The following is a 20,650-nucleotide window of genomic DNA, read 5'->3' on the forward strand; positions in this document are numbered from 1 at the left end:
AATTAACCCGATGTGTACTCTGGCTAGGAGTGCAGGGAGCCAGCGCTAAGCGGTGTGCGCTGGTAACCAAGGTAAATATCGGGTTTGTTACCCGATATTTACCTTACTTACCAAGCGCAGCATTGCTTCCACGCGTCGCTGCTGGCTGGTCACTGGTTGCTGGTGAGATCTGTCTGTGTGACAGCTCACCAGCAACCCGTGTAGCGACGCTCCAGCGATCCCTGCCAGGTCAGGTTGCTGGTGGGATCGCTGGAGCGTCGCTTAGTGTGACGGTACCTTAAGGCTACTTTCACACATCAGTTTCAATAAACTGGAGCATGCTCAGTTTAAAAAAACGGATCCGGTGGCCGCATACGTTTTTTTGCCGCATTACACCGGATCCGGCTTCCATAGGCTTCCATTGTAAATCACGCCGTATCGCGCCGGATCCGGCGCGATGCGGTTGTTTGTCAGAGACAAAAAAATGATGCAAGAGACGTTCCATTCGGCTGCCGCATTTGCCAATTACGACGGATCCGGCAAAAGCCGGATGCAACGCAAGGCCATCAGGCACAATCCGGCACTAATACAAATCAATGGGGATAAAAACGGATTGGCGCCGGTTCAGTTTTATCCATTTTTTTCCGGATTGTGCCTGATGAAATAAAACTGATGTGTGAAAGTAGCCTTAATCTGCAATGTGTGCACATAGCCTAACAGAGGAACATGAAGGGCAGAGCTGGGTGGGGCGAAGTCTAAGAGCTGCAAGGAAGGAATTGTTAGGTGATGATATGATCCGGTAGTTCACAGGAAGGAAGCTTGGCTTCCTGTCTACACTGCCGAGGAAGAACTGGAAAGGTCAGCAAGTGTTATGTATGGAAAAAAAAATGCTTGAGTGCTTCTTTAATATTAAACAACTTCCTTTTTAGAGCCTAGAAAATAAATCTATTGTTTCCTGAGTGGGATGTAATGACATGACAGGTCATACACACAAAGATTGAAACTTACAGTGCATTAGCAGTCACCAGCAGATCATAATTGTCAAAAAGGACAACCTCAGGAGCTTCCACAATAATAATATAGAGAATCTGGATGGAGAGCATGAGTGCTAGCTTCCCAATGCTGCTGATCTGTAGGAACACGGAGCAGGCCAGAAGACTCAGCAGAATGCTGTAGTTGAAATACTGCAAAAAAGAAAAAATGGTACAGAATTTTTTCAAAGGCCATAATTGTCTCAGTTGTTCAGTTTAAAGCACTACATTGCATTCTTGTTCACGGCACTGAAATGGTTACTTAATTGGAGATAAAGTATCATAAATCATACAACTGAGCCACATATACAAATATTACACACACTTAAAGGGGTGGTTCACCCATATTTATTATTGGCCACGATGATATTATGCTGAAAAACAAGGTCTCTCTCAAATACCTTGTGCTGCCAATAGTGCCTGTGAACGGCGCTATTGCTGACTGTTCTTCCCCCATCGCCTGACCCCCGGGCTCCGTGACCTCGGGGATCCGGTGATATCACGTCAACTTCCTGCTTACCTGACATCACCGTGGCCGGCCCCAGTCTCCGTGAGTCACTGAGCTGTGGGCAGTTTCCCCACTCAGCACCAAGCAAAGCACCTCCCTGCTCCTTCGCTGCAGAGTGCGCAAGCAGGAGGGATGCTGGGCTGTGACAAGAGGGGAAGCTGTGGGCAGCCCAGTCACTCACAGAGACTGGGGCCGGACGCGGTGATGTCAGGTGAGCAGGATGTTGACGTGACATCACCCAGATCCCGAGGTTCAGGTGATGGGAAAGAGCGGTCTGGAATAGCACAGCTCACAGGCACTATTGGCAACACAAGGTACTCAAGAGAAACCTTATTTCTCAACATATCATCATTGTGGCAAATAAATATGGGTGAACAACTTCTTTAAGTCAGTCAGTCATGTTTTGTTATCAAACTCACTTAAAAGATTGTAAGGCCTAAGACACACGGCATGAAAATCGGAGCAAGTGGAATGTGATAAAACATCGCATTCCACTCAGACCAATATTAGCCTATGTGCCCGCACCCATGAGCGACTATTTTTTTCAGCCCCAATCAGACTGAGAAAACAATAGCAGCATGCTGCGAGTGTAATGCAATCTTTGTTTCTCTTGCACCCATTCAAGTCTATGGGGCGAGAGAAAAATCGCACTGCACTCGCAGTACATCGGTGTACCGCGAGTGCAGGGCGAGAATGGCAATAGCCGGCTACAGAGGAGAGAAGAAGATAAATCCCTCCCTCTCCTCCGCAGCGCCGGCCCGCCCCCCGCAGCTGTTGTCCGCTCGGACCGCAGTCGCAGTGAAACTCGCATGCCACTCAGCTCCCGCTGTGCTGCCAGCGTGAGCCGAATGTCATGCGAGGATCACAGTAATCCCTGTGTGGCCCTGGCCTAACAAGTGAAGTACTTTTAGTGGTGTTGTCTCCAACTTTATACAATGATTTTGTTCATACCTCTGGAAAGTTGCAGGATGGTTGGTCAGAGCCGCAGGGAGCAGTTTCCATACTAAGGTTATAGCTGAGCATTTGGAAATGGCAGGCATTGACAGAATCCTTGGTGATATTCAGTTCTTGAGCAGCACATTCAGCAAGACTCTGGTGATTACAGGCAAACTAGAAATACAAAGAAGAGACTGAGATCAAAGCCACTGATTAGATTAAGCAGCAATACAACCGGGGATGCCTGGAAATACTTGAATGGACCAGAAAGAACATTGGGCAGAACCAAAAATGTCACTAACATGATTCAAGGACACCTGTCACCAGATTTGGCAACTATAAGCTGTGGCCACCACCACCGAGCTCTTAAATACAGCATTCCAGAATTCTGTATAAGAGCCCAGGCTGCGCTGTATAACGTAAAAATCACTCTGTAATACCTGTGGTGGCGGGGGGGGGAGCAGTTCGGTCCGACGGGTGTCGGTGCCCTGCGGTCCGATGGGTGTCTCTGCTCTCCAGTCCAGCGCCTCCTTCTGAGGCCCATGTGAATCACATGTCCTACATCACCCACACTAGCCGGCTTTGCGGTCCTGAGCAGGCGCACTTTGATTAGCCCTGCTCAGAGTAGATCAAAGTATTGTAGTGCGCATGTGAAGGCGTTCTTTAACCTTTGTTCGTACTTGCGCATTACAGTACTTTGATCTGGGCAGATCAAAGTGAGCCTGTGTAGGACCTCAATGTCGGCTTGTGTGCACGACGTAGGACACGTCATGCACACAGGCTTCAGAAGAAGGAGGACGGTGATGTCCGCAGAGAGGAGATGCCGGATCAGAGAGCAGCGACACCCGTAGGACTGGACCGCCACCTAGGTGAGTATTGTAAAAGTGTTTTATACGTTATACAGCGCGGCCTGGGCTCTTATACACAGCATTCTAGAATACTGTATATAAGAGCTTAGTGGTGGTGGCTGCAGCTTATATTCGCCAAATGTGGTGACAGGTTCCCTTTAAAAAGATATTATCTAGCGCAGGGGCCTCAAACTAAGGTTAGGGTCACACGACTGTATAAAAAAAAAAAAAATTGTCCCATTCTCATCCAGAAAAGTAGGATGATTTTTTGTCACTAGTGATCCTTGTGCTGCTGGTGTGCAATCTAGTTTTTTACAGTAGCAGTAATCATTTTCAGGAGCATTTACAGTTTTCTATGGTACAGAATTGTAATGTATCCGGAAAAATCGGATGCCATACTGTGACATTGATTTTTTTCCTGCACCCATAGACTGGAATGGGTTACTCATCTGAAATCAGAGAGAAATCGCAGATGTTGTGATTTTTATCATAGCCGCTCTGTCAGTGAAAAATAAATTAGTCCTCAGAACTGCCTCATTGAATAAAAAACTGGATAGCACATGTGCGATTTTTACAGTGGTTTGAGTGAGCACTAAAATCGGGACTAGGGCCACAAAAAAATCCTGTTATGGTGCAAACCACATTGTTACATTTAGGCTGGGGCTAAACACATCAGCCCCAATTCATCAAAGCAATTGCGCCATAATTCTGGTGTACACTGCAATGAAATGTCGCTAAACTTTGGTGCAACTCAGAGCTGAACAAAAATGATAAAGCTAGTTTCACACTTGCGTTGAACGGTATCCGTTGCATTGCGTTGTGTAACGGATGCAACGGATGTGTTGCATATAGTGGCACAACGGATGCAACGGATGCTGCAAAACAACGCAATTCGTTTTGATTTTTTTACAGTTTTACCAGCGGCAGACTATTGTGAACGATCAGCTGATCGCACCCTGCAGCCGGCCGCCGGGTGATCAGCTGATCGCTCCCTGCAGCCGGCCGCCGGGTGATCAGCTGATCGCTCCCTGCAGCCGCCCGCCGGGTGATCAGCTGATCGCTCCCTGCAGCCGGCCGCCGGGTGATCAGCTGATCGCTCCCTGCAGCCGGCCGCCGGGTGATCAGCTGATCGCTCCCTGCAGCCGGCCGCCGGGTGATCAGCTGAGCGCTGTCACTTGCCGGCGGCCGGGCATGCTGGCGGCCGGTCGCTCAGCTGAGCGCTGTCGCTTGCCGACGGCCGGGCGCTCAGCTGAACGTTTGGCCACTGCGAGCCAAAATAAAGTTTGATTTAAAAAAGAAGAGCATGCGCAGTGAAATCCAGAGGATTCTGCTGCTCAAAATAACGTTACATGCTGCGTTCCTCCCGCTGGGCGGAAGCAATGGAGCGTCGCCCAGCGGAAGCAACGCAGGTCCTTTTGGTACAATCCGTCACCCATACAGGTCTATGGGAAACAGCGGAATCCGTTAATGGATTCCGCTGTTTTCCAAAAGGGCGGATTGTAGCGGAAGGAAATAAACGCAAGTGTGAAAGTACCCTAAGACTTTTGCAAGCCAGTTTCACGACAGACTGAAGACTACTGGTATGGCACAAAAGTGCATGCCACTCGTCAGATGCTCTAGATTCATGAATTAGGAGCATCTGACTCCACCAAGCCCGCTCATCAGGACCAGCGGAGAGAAAATTGCTGGTTGAAGAATCTGGGCCATTGATCGGAGCTGATGAGCGCATCTCCTGTGTAGCAGCCCTGCAAGATACTACAGCACAGCTTCTGTTCAAAAGCGTATGAACTGTTCTGCAATACTAGGCAGCATTTGCTACAGATTGAATGGAGCTGGGCACAGCCACTTACTTTAAAAAGTGTTTACATCCAGCGGCTGCTAGAGCCATTTTCAGATGATTGGTGGGGAAGCTGCGTATCTAACCCCATCCCTTCTCAGTATGACCTATTCCATGTTAGGCCATCAATATTTTCTGCTCAGACAACCCCTTTACAGAGGGACCCTACTGATTACTATAAGGTCTGTCTGGGTTCCTTTATGGGTCTGTTTTTTAAAACTGAGAAGAAAATAAGTCCAGCATGCAAAACTTTTCTTCCATTTTAAAAACAGACAGATAGGCAAATCCACATTGGCTCCATAATCAATGGGGCCCTTCTGCTTCTGCTGTGCAGCAAATCTGTTTTGCACATTACTTTCACTTATCTTTTCCTAAAATTAAAAAGATAATTGTAATTCCCTAACACAAACATGAAACAAGTTTACTAAATACCCTCGAAGCATCCAAATGTTTTCACACAGAACAACCTCTACCAACATCCATACACACCACAATACATGATCACATGCACACAGATGTCTTAGAAACATATACATACAATTCCTTACACATATACTCACACATGTAAATATGATTACATATGAGGGACTCTGCAGCCAACCACAGCACTAATTTGCTCCGGTGTGACTGGCCTACAAGCTTTGAGAGCCTCTCTGGGCAGGAGCAGCACAAGGCTGCGTTGGTGTTTCTGCAACCGGGCCGGTATACTCACGCGTTTAAAGTCCCACCCCATAGCCACTATAGCAAAAGGTGGTTGGGTGACCCACAGCTACAGGAGGACTGGTCTGGGGTTGGCAGATACCTCTGCCACCCAGCCTGTTCTGGTCTGTGTGCCACAAGAAATTGCTTTGTGGGTATGTTTGAGCACCTGATCTAAAGGATACAATCTATTGAAGGTCCAAGATAGTTAGTATATGTAGAAACTTACCATGTTAACAAAGGCTGAGGTGAACACAAGCAAGATGGTGAAGATCCCAATGAGGGTGCTGTTTGTACGTGACTGGACAATCTTCCGGGATATCCGTTGCAAGATTGATGGGAACAGCTAATAGAGAAAACCATGATCATGAACAACTTCTAGAAACATTTCCTTACAGATCTTTTTAATTTCCCCACCTGCTCACCTTTATACAAGAATACACTGCGCATACAAAGAGAATATTGGCTAAAATGATGAAGATACTGGTGTAGACTCCGAGCATCAGGAAGGAACTGCAGAAAAAAACAACAATTAACTACAGAAATTCAACATTTACTATGATCTCCCAAAGGTCAATAGTTTGTAATTATTAGGCAATATCTCCTGCCTCTTCCAGTCAATTATTGAATGTAAAGCCTACTCTGACGCAAAGAAAATAGGATTTGTGATATTAGTTTATTGATCTCTGTAGCACTCTGTCGTTTTATTAAGAAAAAAATCACTGTTTCCTAAATTGATCCTTACATCAGGTACCTGAATCCTGGAGGTTCCAGTTTTTGGCACAGGTAGTTGGCGCCCCAGGATCCAGTGATTTATCAGATGGATGTTGCCAACATGTTTTATTCAAACAATCTAATCTGTTTCACATAACAGATACGTGAGGATATGGATTATGCTGGCTCTCTGGGTCACTGGATGACATACTTTATGTAGGCGTTTATGTCATTTATGGACACCAGAGGTCCTCCAGCCTAAGAGATTTTCTTTACAATAGTTCTCCAACCCTCTATTTAATGGGCTGTATGGTATAATTTTTTATTTGAATTTTTAACTCCTAAGGCTTCCTGTACATAAAAATAAAAGTCACCAGCAATCACCTGCTGCAGCTCAAGCTTCAAGTCTCCATTTTTGGCAATGGTCTATGTTGACTGGTTGCACTGGTGATATCCTGTCGAGAAAGCATGGCCACTGTGCAGCCAATCATTGGGCTCAGAGATTTTGCTGATACAAAAAGGCAATATTCTCCTGTGCTTAGTGATTGGTTGGAGGCAGCAATGGAAGTATGTAAAGGAAGGGGTTGGTTAAAAAAACAAAAAACAAAACAAAAACCCTTTGACTTTATTATGCCTAATGAAGGATATATAAAAGGAAAAGTTGTCGAGAGAGGTTAATTATTTTATAATGTCTCTAATAGTTGTGTACTTACTGGGGAAATATGACAATTTGTATAAAACAAATGAAACAGAAGACCAGCAAGGTGCAGGCGACGTAACCTCCAAAGCGATCATCCACTTTCTTAGAATACTGCAACAAACAAAAGTGAAATTCAGGGCATATAATTACTATGTGAATAATATTCGGAAATTGTTTTAGATTATTCTTTATTTTTCTGCATCAAGAAAAAGTTCATGGCATGCATCAAGTGCAATAACAGTCACCATTCTTTTGTTCTAATAAAAAAAATACTGCGACACACGCACATCACACAAAGGCACAGACTTCAGGACAGATTTATTCAGAGGATCTGATTTGCAGTCAGTTTGCCTCTGTCTCCGCAACCTTAGGTTTAGAAGAAAGAAAAAAAAAAGGAAAAGATACACAGAATCGAAGATGCAGGGTCAAATATTTAGTGAAAATAGAAAGGCCCTTTAACTTCAGCAGCTGCATAAGCTCAATTTATACAGAAAACATCAATAAAAATGAAGGTAATTGGCACACAATTTCCCATTCATATTGATTAAAAAAGTCTAATCTGTGCTCCTTGTAGTCATTTTTTATTCTATTAGTGCTGTAACAACAAATGACATTTGGATAATAAAATTAAGTATTTGAACAATCTTTAGTTCTATGGCAGTCGGGCAATTAAATGAGGCACCAAGAGTGTTCAGTGCATGTTACCTTTTTCTCGAGGTCTGGGGTTTGAAAAGTGAGGATGAATTTTTTAACATGATCTTTGCGCAGCTGATCAATACTTCGTGCATCTATTGCTCTTGCCAAGAATTCATCAACTTCATCCTCTGGATTTAGAGCTTCCTGTGTGTTCCTGCTACAGAAAGAGCAATACCATTAATATAAAGTCTGGTACATGTGATCACAAAATCCCCAAACTGCAGGATACAAGGTTCAACCACCTGTCGGCCACACACTTGACTTATTTGCAGCAATGCGCGGAGGGAGGTGGGTGGATTGACCTTTGGCGACTCCGGCATCCTAACACCCGAGAATATACAGGTCATTCTTCTACTAGATGCACGCTGTCCTGACTAGATTATATTTTTGGGTCGAGCAATATCGCAACCTGGGTGGATGACGTGGTACACGGGGTCAGGGGCATATCAGATCACAGCCCAGTGATTCTTACTATGAAGACTAACTAAGGTGTTGGTAAACCCTTTTGGAGGTTAAACCCCTTTTGGCTAAAACTAATAGATCAAAGTGATAGAACTCTGACCCAAATAGAGGATTTCCTGGAAGCCCACCCTAAACCCTGGAATATTAACTTGGTGTGGGACACCCTTAAAGGCTACCTTAGAGGGTGTTTGTCTTCAACCATAACAAATCTTAAAAGAGTGACTAAAACTGAGGATGATATAGTAGAGGGGAGACTTAGGGACTTAGAGGCAATATATATATATCGTCCCCAACCGATGGAAATAGGGCGGCCTGGATGCAATCATATAGGTTATATATGCAGCACTCTGAGACCAAGTCCAAACGCAAATTGTTCTTTACCCGACAATCATATTTTGAGCTTGGAAATCAATCCAGTAAATTATTGGCATATATGGTTAGGCAACACAACACTTCAAATACAATATTGGGTATACAGAGGATGGATGGCTCAATAGCTACATCCCCTGAGGATATTTTAGAGTGCTTTTGTGAATACTATAAAACCCTATACACATCTAGAAATCCTCATGGAGTTCAAAGTTGCGTGACATATTTGTCGGATTTGGAGTTTCCCACTTTGAGTGAATCACAACGGGAGTCTTTGGAGGCGGACATCACACTGGATGAAGTGATTACTGCCATCTCGGATATGGCTAGGGGGAAATCTCCGGGTCCAGATGGCCTTCCCATAGAATTCTATAGTAAATATTGTGACGTATTGGCCCCGATTCTTTTAGAGGTTTTCTCACATTTTTCAGCCGGCGACTCTCTACCTGCCTCCTTGTACGAAGCACATATAGTCGTGCTGAGGAAGGAGGGTAAAGACCCACTAGACTGCGGTTCATACCGTCCTATATCCCTAGTTAACGTGGATTACAAGATCTTTACCAAAATACTGGCGTCCAGGCTTAATTCAGTCATATTGAGTATAGTTCACCCAGATCAAACCGGATTTATGCCTGGGAAAAACACCTCTATAAATATAAGACGGGTCCAGTCCACAGTGCAATATAGCACACTGGTCCAGGAGAACGAGTGGGTCTTGGCCTCGCTGGACGCGGCCAAGGCATTTGACTCGGTAGAATGGCCATTTTTATTTGCCTGCCTCCAGAGATTCGCCTTTGGGCCTAAATTCAGTAATTGGATTCATATGTTGTATAGGTCCCAGACAGCCAGGATACTAGTCAATGGTGCTATGTCTACACCCTTCGCATTGAACCGGGGCACAAGACAGGCATGCCCTCTGTCTCCAGCATTGTTTGCACTAGTTATTGAAGCTTTGGCAATTAGAATCCGCTCTCATCCACAGATCACTGGAATCACTATAGCCGACCGAACAGATCAAATAAGATTGTACGCGGATGACATGGTTGTCTTCTTAGATCGAGTGCAAGAGACTCTACCGGTGGTTATAGACACTATAGATACATTTGGGGAGTTTTCGGGACTACGCATCAACTGGGATAAGTCGGCTTTGATGCCATTAATGCATGGGTCTGGAATTTCAATGGAGGGTAGGTCACCTTTGCAAGTGGTAACTAGCTTTAAATACCTGGGAATACACATACAGAAAGACCATACACTAGACCTGCAGACGAGTATAACCCCACTTCTGGAGCACGTTAAACATAAATATAACTTGTGGAGCAAGCTACCCCTGTCAGTGGTTGGCAGAATAAATTTAATCAAAATGATATTACTTCCAAAGCTTAGCTATACACTACAACATAGTGCAGTATCAGTACCCAAATCCTTCTTCTCAATGTTGAACTCGCTTACTACCTCTTTCATATGGGGGAAATCCAGACCCAAACTTCGGTTATCCATTTTACAGAGATCCAAAAGACTGGGAGGGATGGCTCTGCCGGAGTTCTTCCTCTACTACCTCGCGGGACAGCTTAGGGCACTAGAGACTTGGATGCCTGGATGTCAGCTGCCAAACTCTGAGAGTCACTTGGCACACGCGGCTGGGTCTGATTGTTTAGTGGGTTTTCTGGAATCAGAAGGACTGAGAACACCACGGCAATTACCCCTCAGGTTGGCAAGATTAGTCTGGCGACAAGCCAAGAGGGTGGTACACTTCGAAGGGGTGGTGGCGGAACTCCCATTATGGGGGAATAGCCACTTCCATACTCTGAGAGATCACCCCTCGGCGCAATTCTGGGCCACTCACAGCGTCAGTGCATTAGGTGATTTTTTTGTCCTGGGAACCACAACCATCAAGTCCTTTGAACAAGTCCAGATTGAATATAATGTCCCAAGATCACAATTCTTTAGATACCTGCAGATTCGCACAGCGATTCAATCCCACATACAGAAAATTGGAGTGAGAAAATTGATATCATCACTTCCTATGATAGGTATTCTAAAATCACAAGGACCTCGAGGCCTCATCTCAGCTATATATACTTACCTGTTGTCAGTGGGGGTGGAGTCTGACCCCTTGCCAGCCCAGGATAGATGGAAATCTCTAATTCCCTCTCTACAGGGAGAGGAATGGGAAGAGATATTGGAATCTCCGACTGCGGTATCCCCTTCGGTTAATAATAGGTTGATTCAATGCTACATTGTCCACCAGGCATACCTTACTCCAACTCGATTATTTAGTATGGGCCGTTCTCGTACATCGGAGTGCCCGAGGTGTCATCTCTCAGGGACAAATTTCATACATATGATTTGGAGCTGTCCCAATATATCTTCGTACTGGCGGGGAGTTACATCTCTGCTGACATCGATTGTGTCGATTCCTGTTTTGTGTGACCCTTTGATATGCCTGTTTGGGGTGGTGGAGGAAGAGTCCTGGGATCATTACATGACAATATTCCTCAGAAAGGCATTGTTTCTGGCTAGGAAATTAATAGCTCTGAGGTAGATGGGAGATTCGAATCCAACTGTGCGGTCCTGGGTTAAACTAGTCAATGCAACCATAGTCTATGAGCGGGTGGTATATTATAATAGGAGGTGCCCGGGAAAATGTAACAAAATCTGGGGTTTGTGGAATTCTTCTCCAGACAAACTTGGAGGTTTGAGGGAGATTATGCGGATAATGGTGGTTCCCGTTAGATGTTGGGATATGAAACACTGTCCAATGGTATATTAAGATATAATAATGCAATGTGGCTGTTGTTCTTTCTTTCTTCCTTTTTCTATTCCTCTTTCTATCTTGTTTTCAAAATATGGTCATGCTGATAGTTACAGCGGTTCTTATGCTCAATATAAAATTAGATATATATGCAAATGATAAGAAGTTTGGATAATAACATTGTTCTATCTTAACTGCTAAAGATATTATGGACTTTATATGACTGTTTATTGTTATATTTAAATATTACTATCTATATACGGAGCTATCTTTATATGGCAAATGTCAGTTGTACCATGTTTGAAATTGTTAATAAAACGAAGTTAAAAAAAAAAAGGTTCAACCACCTGACTTATCAGCATGTACAGCATAATACACTGTCTCCCAGAAAATAAGACCTTGTAGGATTTTTTAGGCTTTGAGTATACTTAAAATATAAGCCCTACCAAAAAATAAGCCCTAGTTCCAGTTCCGCAATGAACTGTCGAAGCAGCTAAAAAAAAGCTAAAGAATACAACAAGGACCCTTTATCAAAGGCCCACCGAAACCCCCCCAGGCAAAAAAAAAAACCAAAAAAAAAAAACCACTCACCAGATCCCAAACAATTACAGATGACAAGTCCCGATGGTGAATGGGCTCTCACACAGATCTCCGTCGCCGTCCTCTACCTCGCCATTCCAGCTGCATTAAGGTACCGTCACACTAAACAACATCGCTAGCAACATCGCTGCTGAGGCACAACTTACTAGCGATGTTGCTTAGTGTGACATCCAGCAACAACCTGGCCCCTGCTGTGAGGTCGCTGGTTGTTGCTGAATGTCCTGGACCATTTTTTAGTTGTTGCTCTCCCGCTGTGAAGCACACATCGCTATGTGTGACAGCGACAGAGCAACAACTAAATGTGCAGGCAGCAGGAGCCGGCTTCTGCGGATGCTGGTAACCAGGGTAAACATCGGGTAACCAAGAAGCCCTTACCTTGGTTACCCGATATTTACCTTCGTTACCAGCGTCCGCCGCTCTAGCTGTCAGTGTCGGCTCCTGCTCTCTGCACATGTAGCTGCAGTACACATCGGGTAATTAACCTGATGTGTACTGTAGCTAGGAGAGCAGGGAGCCAGCGCTAAGCAGTGTGCGTGGCTCCCTGCTCTCTGCACATGTAGCTGCAGTACAAATCGGGTAATTAACCCCATGCGTACTGTGGCTAGGTGTGCAGGGAGCCAGCGCTAAGCGGTGTGCGCTGGTAACCAAGGTAAATATCGGTAAATATTTACCTTAGTTACCAAGCGCAGCATGCTTCCACGTGTAGCGACGCTCCAGCGATCCCTGCCAGGTCAGGTTGCTGGTGGGATCGCTGGAACGTCGCTTAGTGTGACATCTCACCAGCGACCTCCTAGCAACTTACCAGCGATCCCTATCAGGTTGTATCGTTGTTGGGATCGCTGGTAAGTTGTTTAGTGTGACTGGGCCTTTAGACTGCAGCTCCGACAGTGACACAGATTTGCATGTGAGAGCCCATTCAGTTGCCAACTCTAATTGTTTGGGGTGTGATAAGTGCGATTCTTTTAAGGGGCGTCTGCTTTCTTTGGGGGTAAACTTAGCAGTACATGGAGAATAATAAATTTAATCAGGCATGTACCCACCACTATAGGACTGGTTCTGCAAAATGAGAATAGCAGATCACATAAAAAAAATGTGCATCTGAATCAGTAATAGGATTAACACAAAATATTGATGTTGCAGCATGTGATGACATGATTGTATTTGAATAAATGTTGACATTTTTGTTCAAGAATAAATGTGCATTGTTGTTCATGGGAAAATATAAGAGATCCCTTGAAAATGAGCCCTTTTCTGAGAAAAAATAAGACCCTGTGTTAAATTCGATGAACTCATGGTAGTAATTTTGCACCATTATATATGTCCACCATGTCCAATAACTCAATCGATTAAAGAGAACTTATCACCAGATGTGCTGTCCAACCCACAGGCAGCAGGAGCCTAGCAGCATTATTGCAAGCAGGAATGTTTTTCACTGAAATGCTCCAGTGTTTCAGGCACAATATAAAAGTCCAGCTGGGAATCATAGTCTGAGACTAGAATATAGTTGGGGAAAAACCTACTGTATTAACCCCTTAATGGCCGCGGGCAGTAATATTACGTCCTAGTGGTCAGTGTTAATCCCCACCGGCTGCTGTAATCCGCGTACAGGTCAGCTGATTTGTAAAGCTGACGTCTGCCTAACAGGCACGAGTGGAATCGTGATCCGCCCGTGCCTTTTAACCCCTAAATGGCGCTGTCAAAATGTGACAGCGCCATTATAATTGCGGTAGCGCTAAAGCTTTACTTACAGGCCTCCACCTAGGGGAAAAAAACAAATAAAAAATACAAAGTAAAAAAAAAGTTTTGAAAAATTAAAGACCTAAAAGTTTAAATCACCCAGCTTTCGCCCCATTGAAAATTAAAGGGTTAAAAAATACACATACATTTGGTATAGCAGAGTTCAGAAATGCTCGAGCTATCAAAATATAAAATCAATTAATCTGATCGGTAAACAGCACAGAGGCAAAAAAATCCAAACGCCAGAATAACGTTTTTTCGTCACCACAAATTTTGCGAAAAATGCAATAACAGACGATCAAAATGTAGCATCTGCGCAAAAATGGTACTGTTAAAACCGTCAGCTTGAGACACATAAAAAAAAACCCCAAAAAAACCAAACCTGTCACTGAGCCATAGATCCCAAAAATGAAAATGCTACAGGTCGTGGAAAATGGCGCAACACGTATGAGACTTGTTTTTAATAAACTTTAGATTTTTTTTTTAACCCCTTAGATAAAAGTAAACCTATACATGTTTGGTGTCTAAGAACTCACACCGACCTGAGGCATCAAACTGACACATCAGTTTTACCATATAGTGAAAACAGTGAATAAAATATCTCAAAAACAAATCATGCAATCTCACTTTTTTTTGCAATTTTTCCGCATTTGGAATTTTTTTGCCATTTTCCAATACACCATATGGTAAAATTAATGTTTTCATTTAAAAATATAACTCATTCCACAAAAAACAAGCCCTCACATTGACTGAAAAATCTTCTCGGAAGAAGGGTGGCAAAAAAAAACCAAAACCAAAACTGAAAGCGCAACAACGGCCAGTCGTGAAGGGGTTAATCACTGGCAGCAGTGCTGGGCAAAGCCGGACTAGTCCCATCTCCAGCTATGGATCCCAGCTGGTTCTGGAATGTATATTTTCTCAGAGAGATTTAGAGGAATATATACCTGGCTGCAATTGGGCAGCCAAGTTTTGATTCATGCTTCCCATGGTTTTGGTAGCATGAATCATGTGACATGTTCCCTTTAAACTGGTTACTACAGCACTTTTGGATAGTACTGCGAATATAATCTTTTATCTTCTTTGCAACATTTTCCACCTATTCTAATGAATGAGAAAAGACAAAAAAAAAATGCAGTCGAAAACGTGGCAAAAATGTATGTTTTTATGTAGCGTTTTTCCTGCTAAAAGAGACACAGTTTACGGATTATCTAACTTTTTATTTATAATGGGCTTATAAACTAAACAGGCATGTAGTTTCTAAATATGGAATATTTGGATTGTTGTAGTATTAGTGAGAAAAAGTAACCTTAACCCTCCTTAAGAACAAGATTTTGTCTCATGAGGCAACTAAAAATTACAATCAGAAAATGCAGAAAATGAATTACTCAAGTATCATAGATTAGCCATTTTCTCCCACGTTTTGTGTGTAGCTGTAAGGGTCAGCACACACTGCGAGTAAAACGGAGAGAGTGAAATGCGATAGAAATCGCATTCCACTCGGACCAATTTTACTCTATGAATAATGAAGAAAATCCAGCGCAATCCTAGGGGTATAATAAAAGTCCAAAGATTTATTTGAGAATTTCCATTAAAAATATAGCGGTTTAGCAGATAAATAGGATAGGTATATACCTCATTGAACTACGCGTTTTGACACAGTCTTAGTCATCAGGAAATAAAAAATAAATAGTGTTTGTTTTATTTTCTACAAGATTTTCTACAAGTCTGAAGATACAAAACAAGAATCTGCAGACTAACAGACAATAATGGATGTTTAGTTTAGAACCATATGATATTACATGATTTACAGATTCAGGTTTGGGCCTTCGTTCATCACACCAAAGACATACATTTAGAAACACAGTAGACACGAGTAATTTACATAAACAATATCTTGCGCCTTTTACTTACTTGTCTTTGCTTGATTCATCAATGCCCTGAGAAAATGAAAAGATGACAGCATTATTATTCCTCCACAGCAATTAAGGTCTATTATTATACTTGTGCATTGACATTATTCTGCAAATATCACTTGCAGCTGAGTGCTAGTAATATAGTGCATAGGGCAAGATTTGGAACAAAGCAAGGATTTTAACTACTGCAATTATTAGGTTAAAGTCAGGGACAAGTTCCAAGTTAGACCCGGTTCTAAAGTCTTTACTATACTAAGAAATAACTTTTCTCTGGTAAGGATTTCCAGATTTCCATGCCCTTGGTTTTTGTGTTTTTCAATAGTATCGACATTCATTCTGTGAGTCAAGAATACAGCTAATGCTACACTCAGGCTTTTCATATGGATGCACAAATCTGGGTAAGGCAATGTATAAAGATAAAATGCTCTCCTTCCATCCCCTATGCAGATAAGATCACATATATAGAAGTCTAAAGAGTGTGTTTGGGATATAGATGCATCCTTGTGACATTCATCTTCTCTATGAGGCAGCCTGCAGTGCACTGTAAGGAAGGAGTCCTCGGTATTCATGAGCTGAGGCTAATCCCCGCCCACCCACTATTGTGTATCAGTCTATGGGGGCGGGGCTAGTCTCAGCTCATGAATACAAAGGACTCCTAGATTCATAAGCGTTTCAACTAATAAAGTTTCACAAAATCTAGACCACAAGCTCACATAAGACACAATGTTGAAATGTGCATGTCCATCAGAATCGCATCAACACAATACTTCTACAAATGTACTCCAAAAAACGTACAGATAGGGAATAAACTTTGTACTTTGCATTTATATGTTGTGAGCCGCTCTGAGTCTTTGGAGAGAGGCGGCGCTCTGAGTCTTTGGAGAGAGGCGGCATACAAGTTTGACAAATAAATAAATAACTATGGTGACAAATTCCCTTTAATAACGGCTAGTTAAAATCAATCTTTAGACAAATATTTTTGGAACATTGCCTAAAAATTTGGGAAAAGGGGGCTTCAGAAGTCCTGCTCTCCCAATGTTCGTAACAAGTTCCCAGATTACAAATGCCCCATGTAGCACAGCTCCATAAAAGAGCCAAACCAAGGCCCAAGGAGGTTTCGAAACAAAGCTTGGATGCCAAAATCCACTCCTATTTTTGGAACAATGGAAACAGAATTACAGCCAAAACTATTGTAAGGTTAGCAAGTGATACCAAAATATGCCATGTGCTATACAGAAAGGTCATTGTCAATATAACATCACTTACAGGGCCATCTTCTTAATCAAATGACATGTATTTTCTATAAAAGGGTCAGCAATCTTGTGAATCTACAGCTTGCAGCATGTACTGACAGTCACAAGACACTAATGGGTCGTGTATAATATGATGCATTGTACTATTCATATGGTTAAGTCACATGTGCCATTTATATTTTGCCTTCATTGTCCAGAAGGTAAAAAAAAAACCCCAAAGAGGATGATTTTTATTCTGCATATGCGCTTCTGCTTAGAGGAAACCCTTTAGCTCTTATGCCTGTTTCAGTAGATTCGTTATGTTGGAATATTGCTCTGTAGCCCAGTTTCTGAAGAGAAGGGATCATGCTCTTCTTCAGTATACACAGTACATGGTCCCAGTAACCAATATCCTTGTCTTCCGCAAACTGTGGGCTTTCTTGTGCATCATCTTTAGAAGAGGCTTCCTTATGGGACAACAGCCATGCAGACCAATTTGATACAATGTGCGGCGTATGATTTGAGCACTGACAGGCGGACACCCTACCAATTTAACCTCTGCAGCAAATCTGGCAGCACTCATATGTCTACTTTGAAAAGAGAACCTCTGGCTATTATGCTAAAGGTGTGCCGTCAACTTCTTGAATCAAAAATGGCGAGGCCTGCAGTGAGTGGAACCCGATTGTTAAACTGCTGTATGGTCTTGGCCTCTGTGTTGGCAACCTTCTTATAGCCTAGGCCATTTTTTATGTAGAGCAACAATTCTTTTTTTCAAATCCTCAGAGAAGCCTATGCCATGATGTGCCATGTTGAACGTCCAGTGACCAGTATGACAGAGTGTGTGAGAGAACACCAAATTTAAACACACCTGATACCTTGTAACACTAATGAGTCACATTACACCAGGGTGGGAAAATGGCTAATTGGGTACAATTTGGTCATTTTCACTTAGGAGTGTACTCAATCTTGTTGCCAATGGTTTAGACATTAATGGCTGTGTTGAGTTATTTAGAGGACACACCAAATTTACACTGATATACAAGCTGTACACTGACTACATTACATTGTATCACAGTATCATCCCATGAAAAGATATAATATATTTATAAAAATGTGTGATGGGGGGGGTGTACTCACTTTTGTGATTTTCTGTATTATATAACAATTTCAGAGCAATTTTTTTTTACCACTTGTAACTCATACAGTTACTTTGTAATTCCTCCTAAAAACGCAGGATTACATTGACAAATACGTGCTACCAGTGCCTACACCCTGACAATCCAACTATTGATGTTTCAGAGTAAGGCCCTGTGCACACACTGCAGTTTGATTCTTTTTTTTTTTTTTTTTTTTTAAATCTGCATGCCTCTTCTAAAGCCAGCAGAGTCTATGGGATTTTGGCTTTGCACACGGTGCAGTTTTTTTTCCATGCTGTTTTGATGCAGATTTTGATGCAGAAAAAAGTCAATTATTGATACGGTTCAGCTGTGTTTTTTTAAATTTTCACCCAATGACTTAAAAAAACAGCATCAAAACCGCATCTGGCTTTTGACGCGTTTTTTTTTTGCCACAAAGTGCAGATTTGATGCAGAAAATATCTGCAGCGTGTGCACATAGCCTAACAGAGCTGGCTACAACTGTGTATATACATAGTTCGTAGAAACCTGTCAGTCTTGTAGAGCGGGAGGGGGAAACATGGCTACAATGGCACAGCCCGCGTCTGATTGCTGCTGTCCGTGGTTCTAGCAGCACACATCTGCTGACCGTTCCCTTTATGTTGATGTATTTATCCTGCATCCTCTTTCTTTCTAACTAAACTAAAGTTTTCCTAGAATTACACTGTAAACTGTTTCCATTTATTTCTATGAAATTATAGGTTTCCTTCAATAACAGAATCAGAATTGCAGATTGCCTTTTATGTTATTATTTTTACTTATGTAAGTTCTCACTAGACAATTCATGTTTCAAATGGGTTTGCGATGGTATAATTAGCATCCGATCACTCCGTCTAGCATGCTAATTGGCCTAGCTAGTATGCTAATCACTGGCACGAGTGTACCTCTGTGCGCTCAGCAGGCTTCATCTCCAACAAGGGGCATGGGAATAAAACACTGGGCCTCGCCAAAGAGGAAAGATTGGTGTTCCGATAAAGGGTTAAACAGCAAAATAAAAAATGGTTAGAGGATGGGCCATAAAACAAAAAAAATAAAAAAAATAAATGGTAATTCAACTAATTGAAATCAGAGAAAACAAAGATTGCCCAACCGGATAAAATACAATAGCTGTATATGCCCCATTATTAAGAAATCTGTTATTTTATAAATTAACGGTCCAAAACACACTAACATTATTTTATATATTTCTATTTATTAATTATGGTGTTTTTAAGAAAAAAATATAAATAAAGTTAAAAACATCCGCTCTTTCTAGTGCTTCCTCAGACTTGGAGTAATTAGTCACGTCTAACAATAGTTTATTTATAACTCCCCATGCAGGCGGTTTCCAAGCACACATCTGCTCATACGAAGTGGTATGCTGCAGAATATCACAGGAAACAATTAAATCATGCAGAACTCTGGCCAGTCATCCAGAACTGATGTCACTTTTGGCACGGCACAATCCCAAAAACTTGTTTGTAAACAGAAAATTGATATGAGCCAGATCTATGGAGCCGGTCACTCCTCAATACTCGCCAAACTGCAAAACTAACAAGATCTATGAAAATATAGTGGTATTAAAAAGGGAGCGGTCAGTATGCAAGGGGTTAAAAACAGGCACATAAACAGGGCCCCCACATGGCGTTTCTGGGGATGATGGCTGCTCGGAGAGGAGCGCTGATTACATACTATTCTCTGCTGTCCATGGAAGGTGGACTGGCCGATCAGTCCCATAGAGAGCTTATCTCCATGTAACCATGGACCAAGGGAACAACATGTATTTTTAATGTTTACGGCTTCTCTAGGTTGTGTAAGTGAAGAAAGGAAGTATGTCACCTAATAAACTATAAATAGCTGAAATCTACAAAACCTCTCACCAGCTACAGCTTTATAACAATGCTCCGTTCTACATGGTTCTCCGGAACAAAGCAGCTCCTTTCACAGACCACAAAATTTACCGGCACATTTACCGCTAACACGTTGTGCTCTATGGCATGTGCCGTATTGTGAGCGATTCTACCCGATAACACAAACAGGAAAACTGGAAGAATAATTTGAAGTCAATGGGATCAGTCATTATGTTTGCTGTTCCGTAAAAGACACAACCGAGACACAGAACAGGCATATACTGTAAGTATGTCAGACAAAATTCTTAGTATATGGAATAGGCTGGCCAGTGTCAGAGATTACCGAGCATTAATAATATTCAGAGATAAATAGACCATATAGGCAACCTGAGTGGCTGCATTCACAGAGGCCCTGCCGGCAGAGGGGCTCTATCAAAGTGGTCCTTACAGCAAAAGGCTATGATGTTCCTTCCTCGCCTATTCCCAGAATTACTGGCGGATTAATATAGAAGGAATTTTCCCAAGGGAGTTGCAGTCAGGTAGGCTGCTGGGACATCACAAGTGAATTTCAGCATGGTAAGCTGCTGTGACCAGGGCTGCGGAGTCGCTAAGCCAAACATCTGACTCCTC

The 20,650-nt window shown here is 42.7% G+C and overlaps 1 protein-coding gene across 1 annotated transcript in view; it reads right to left on the reverse strand.

Annotated features, from left to right (window-relative positions):
* ADCY6 (adenylate cyclase 6) overlaps window positions 1-20,650 on the reverse strand; it is a 294,110-nt gene that overhangs the window by 57,633 nt on the left and 215,827 nt on the right. The window contains exons 11-17 of the mRNA XM_075336923.1: window positions 15,783-15,808; window positions 7,958-8,105; window positions 7,266-7,363; window positions 6,264-6,351; window positions 6,068-6,184; window positions 2,470-2,628; window positions 988-1,163 (exon numbers count right to left, since the gene is read on the reverse strand). Of these exons, the coding sequence (XP_075193038.1) occupies window positions 988-1,163; window positions 2,470-2,628; window positions 6,068-6,184; window positions 6,264-6,351; window positions 7,266-7,363; window positions 7,958-8,105; window positions 15,783-15,808 (812 nt within the window). The remainder of the gene's footprint in view (window positions 1-987; window positions 1,164-2,469; window positions 2,629-6,067; window positions 6,185-6,263; window positions 6,352-7,265; window positions 7,364-7,957; window positions 8,106-15,782; window positions 15,809-20,650) is intronic.

The sequence above is a fragment of the Anomaloglossus baeobatrachus genome, chromosome 2, assembly GCF_048569485.1.
Source record: "Anomaloglossus baeobatrachus isolate aAnoBae1 chromosome 2, aAnoBae1.hap1, whole genome shotgun sequence".
In the NCBI taxonomy this organism is placed as follows: Eukaryota; Metazoa; Chordata; class Amphibia; order Anura; family Aromobatidae; genus Anomaloglossus; species Anomaloglossus baeobatrachus.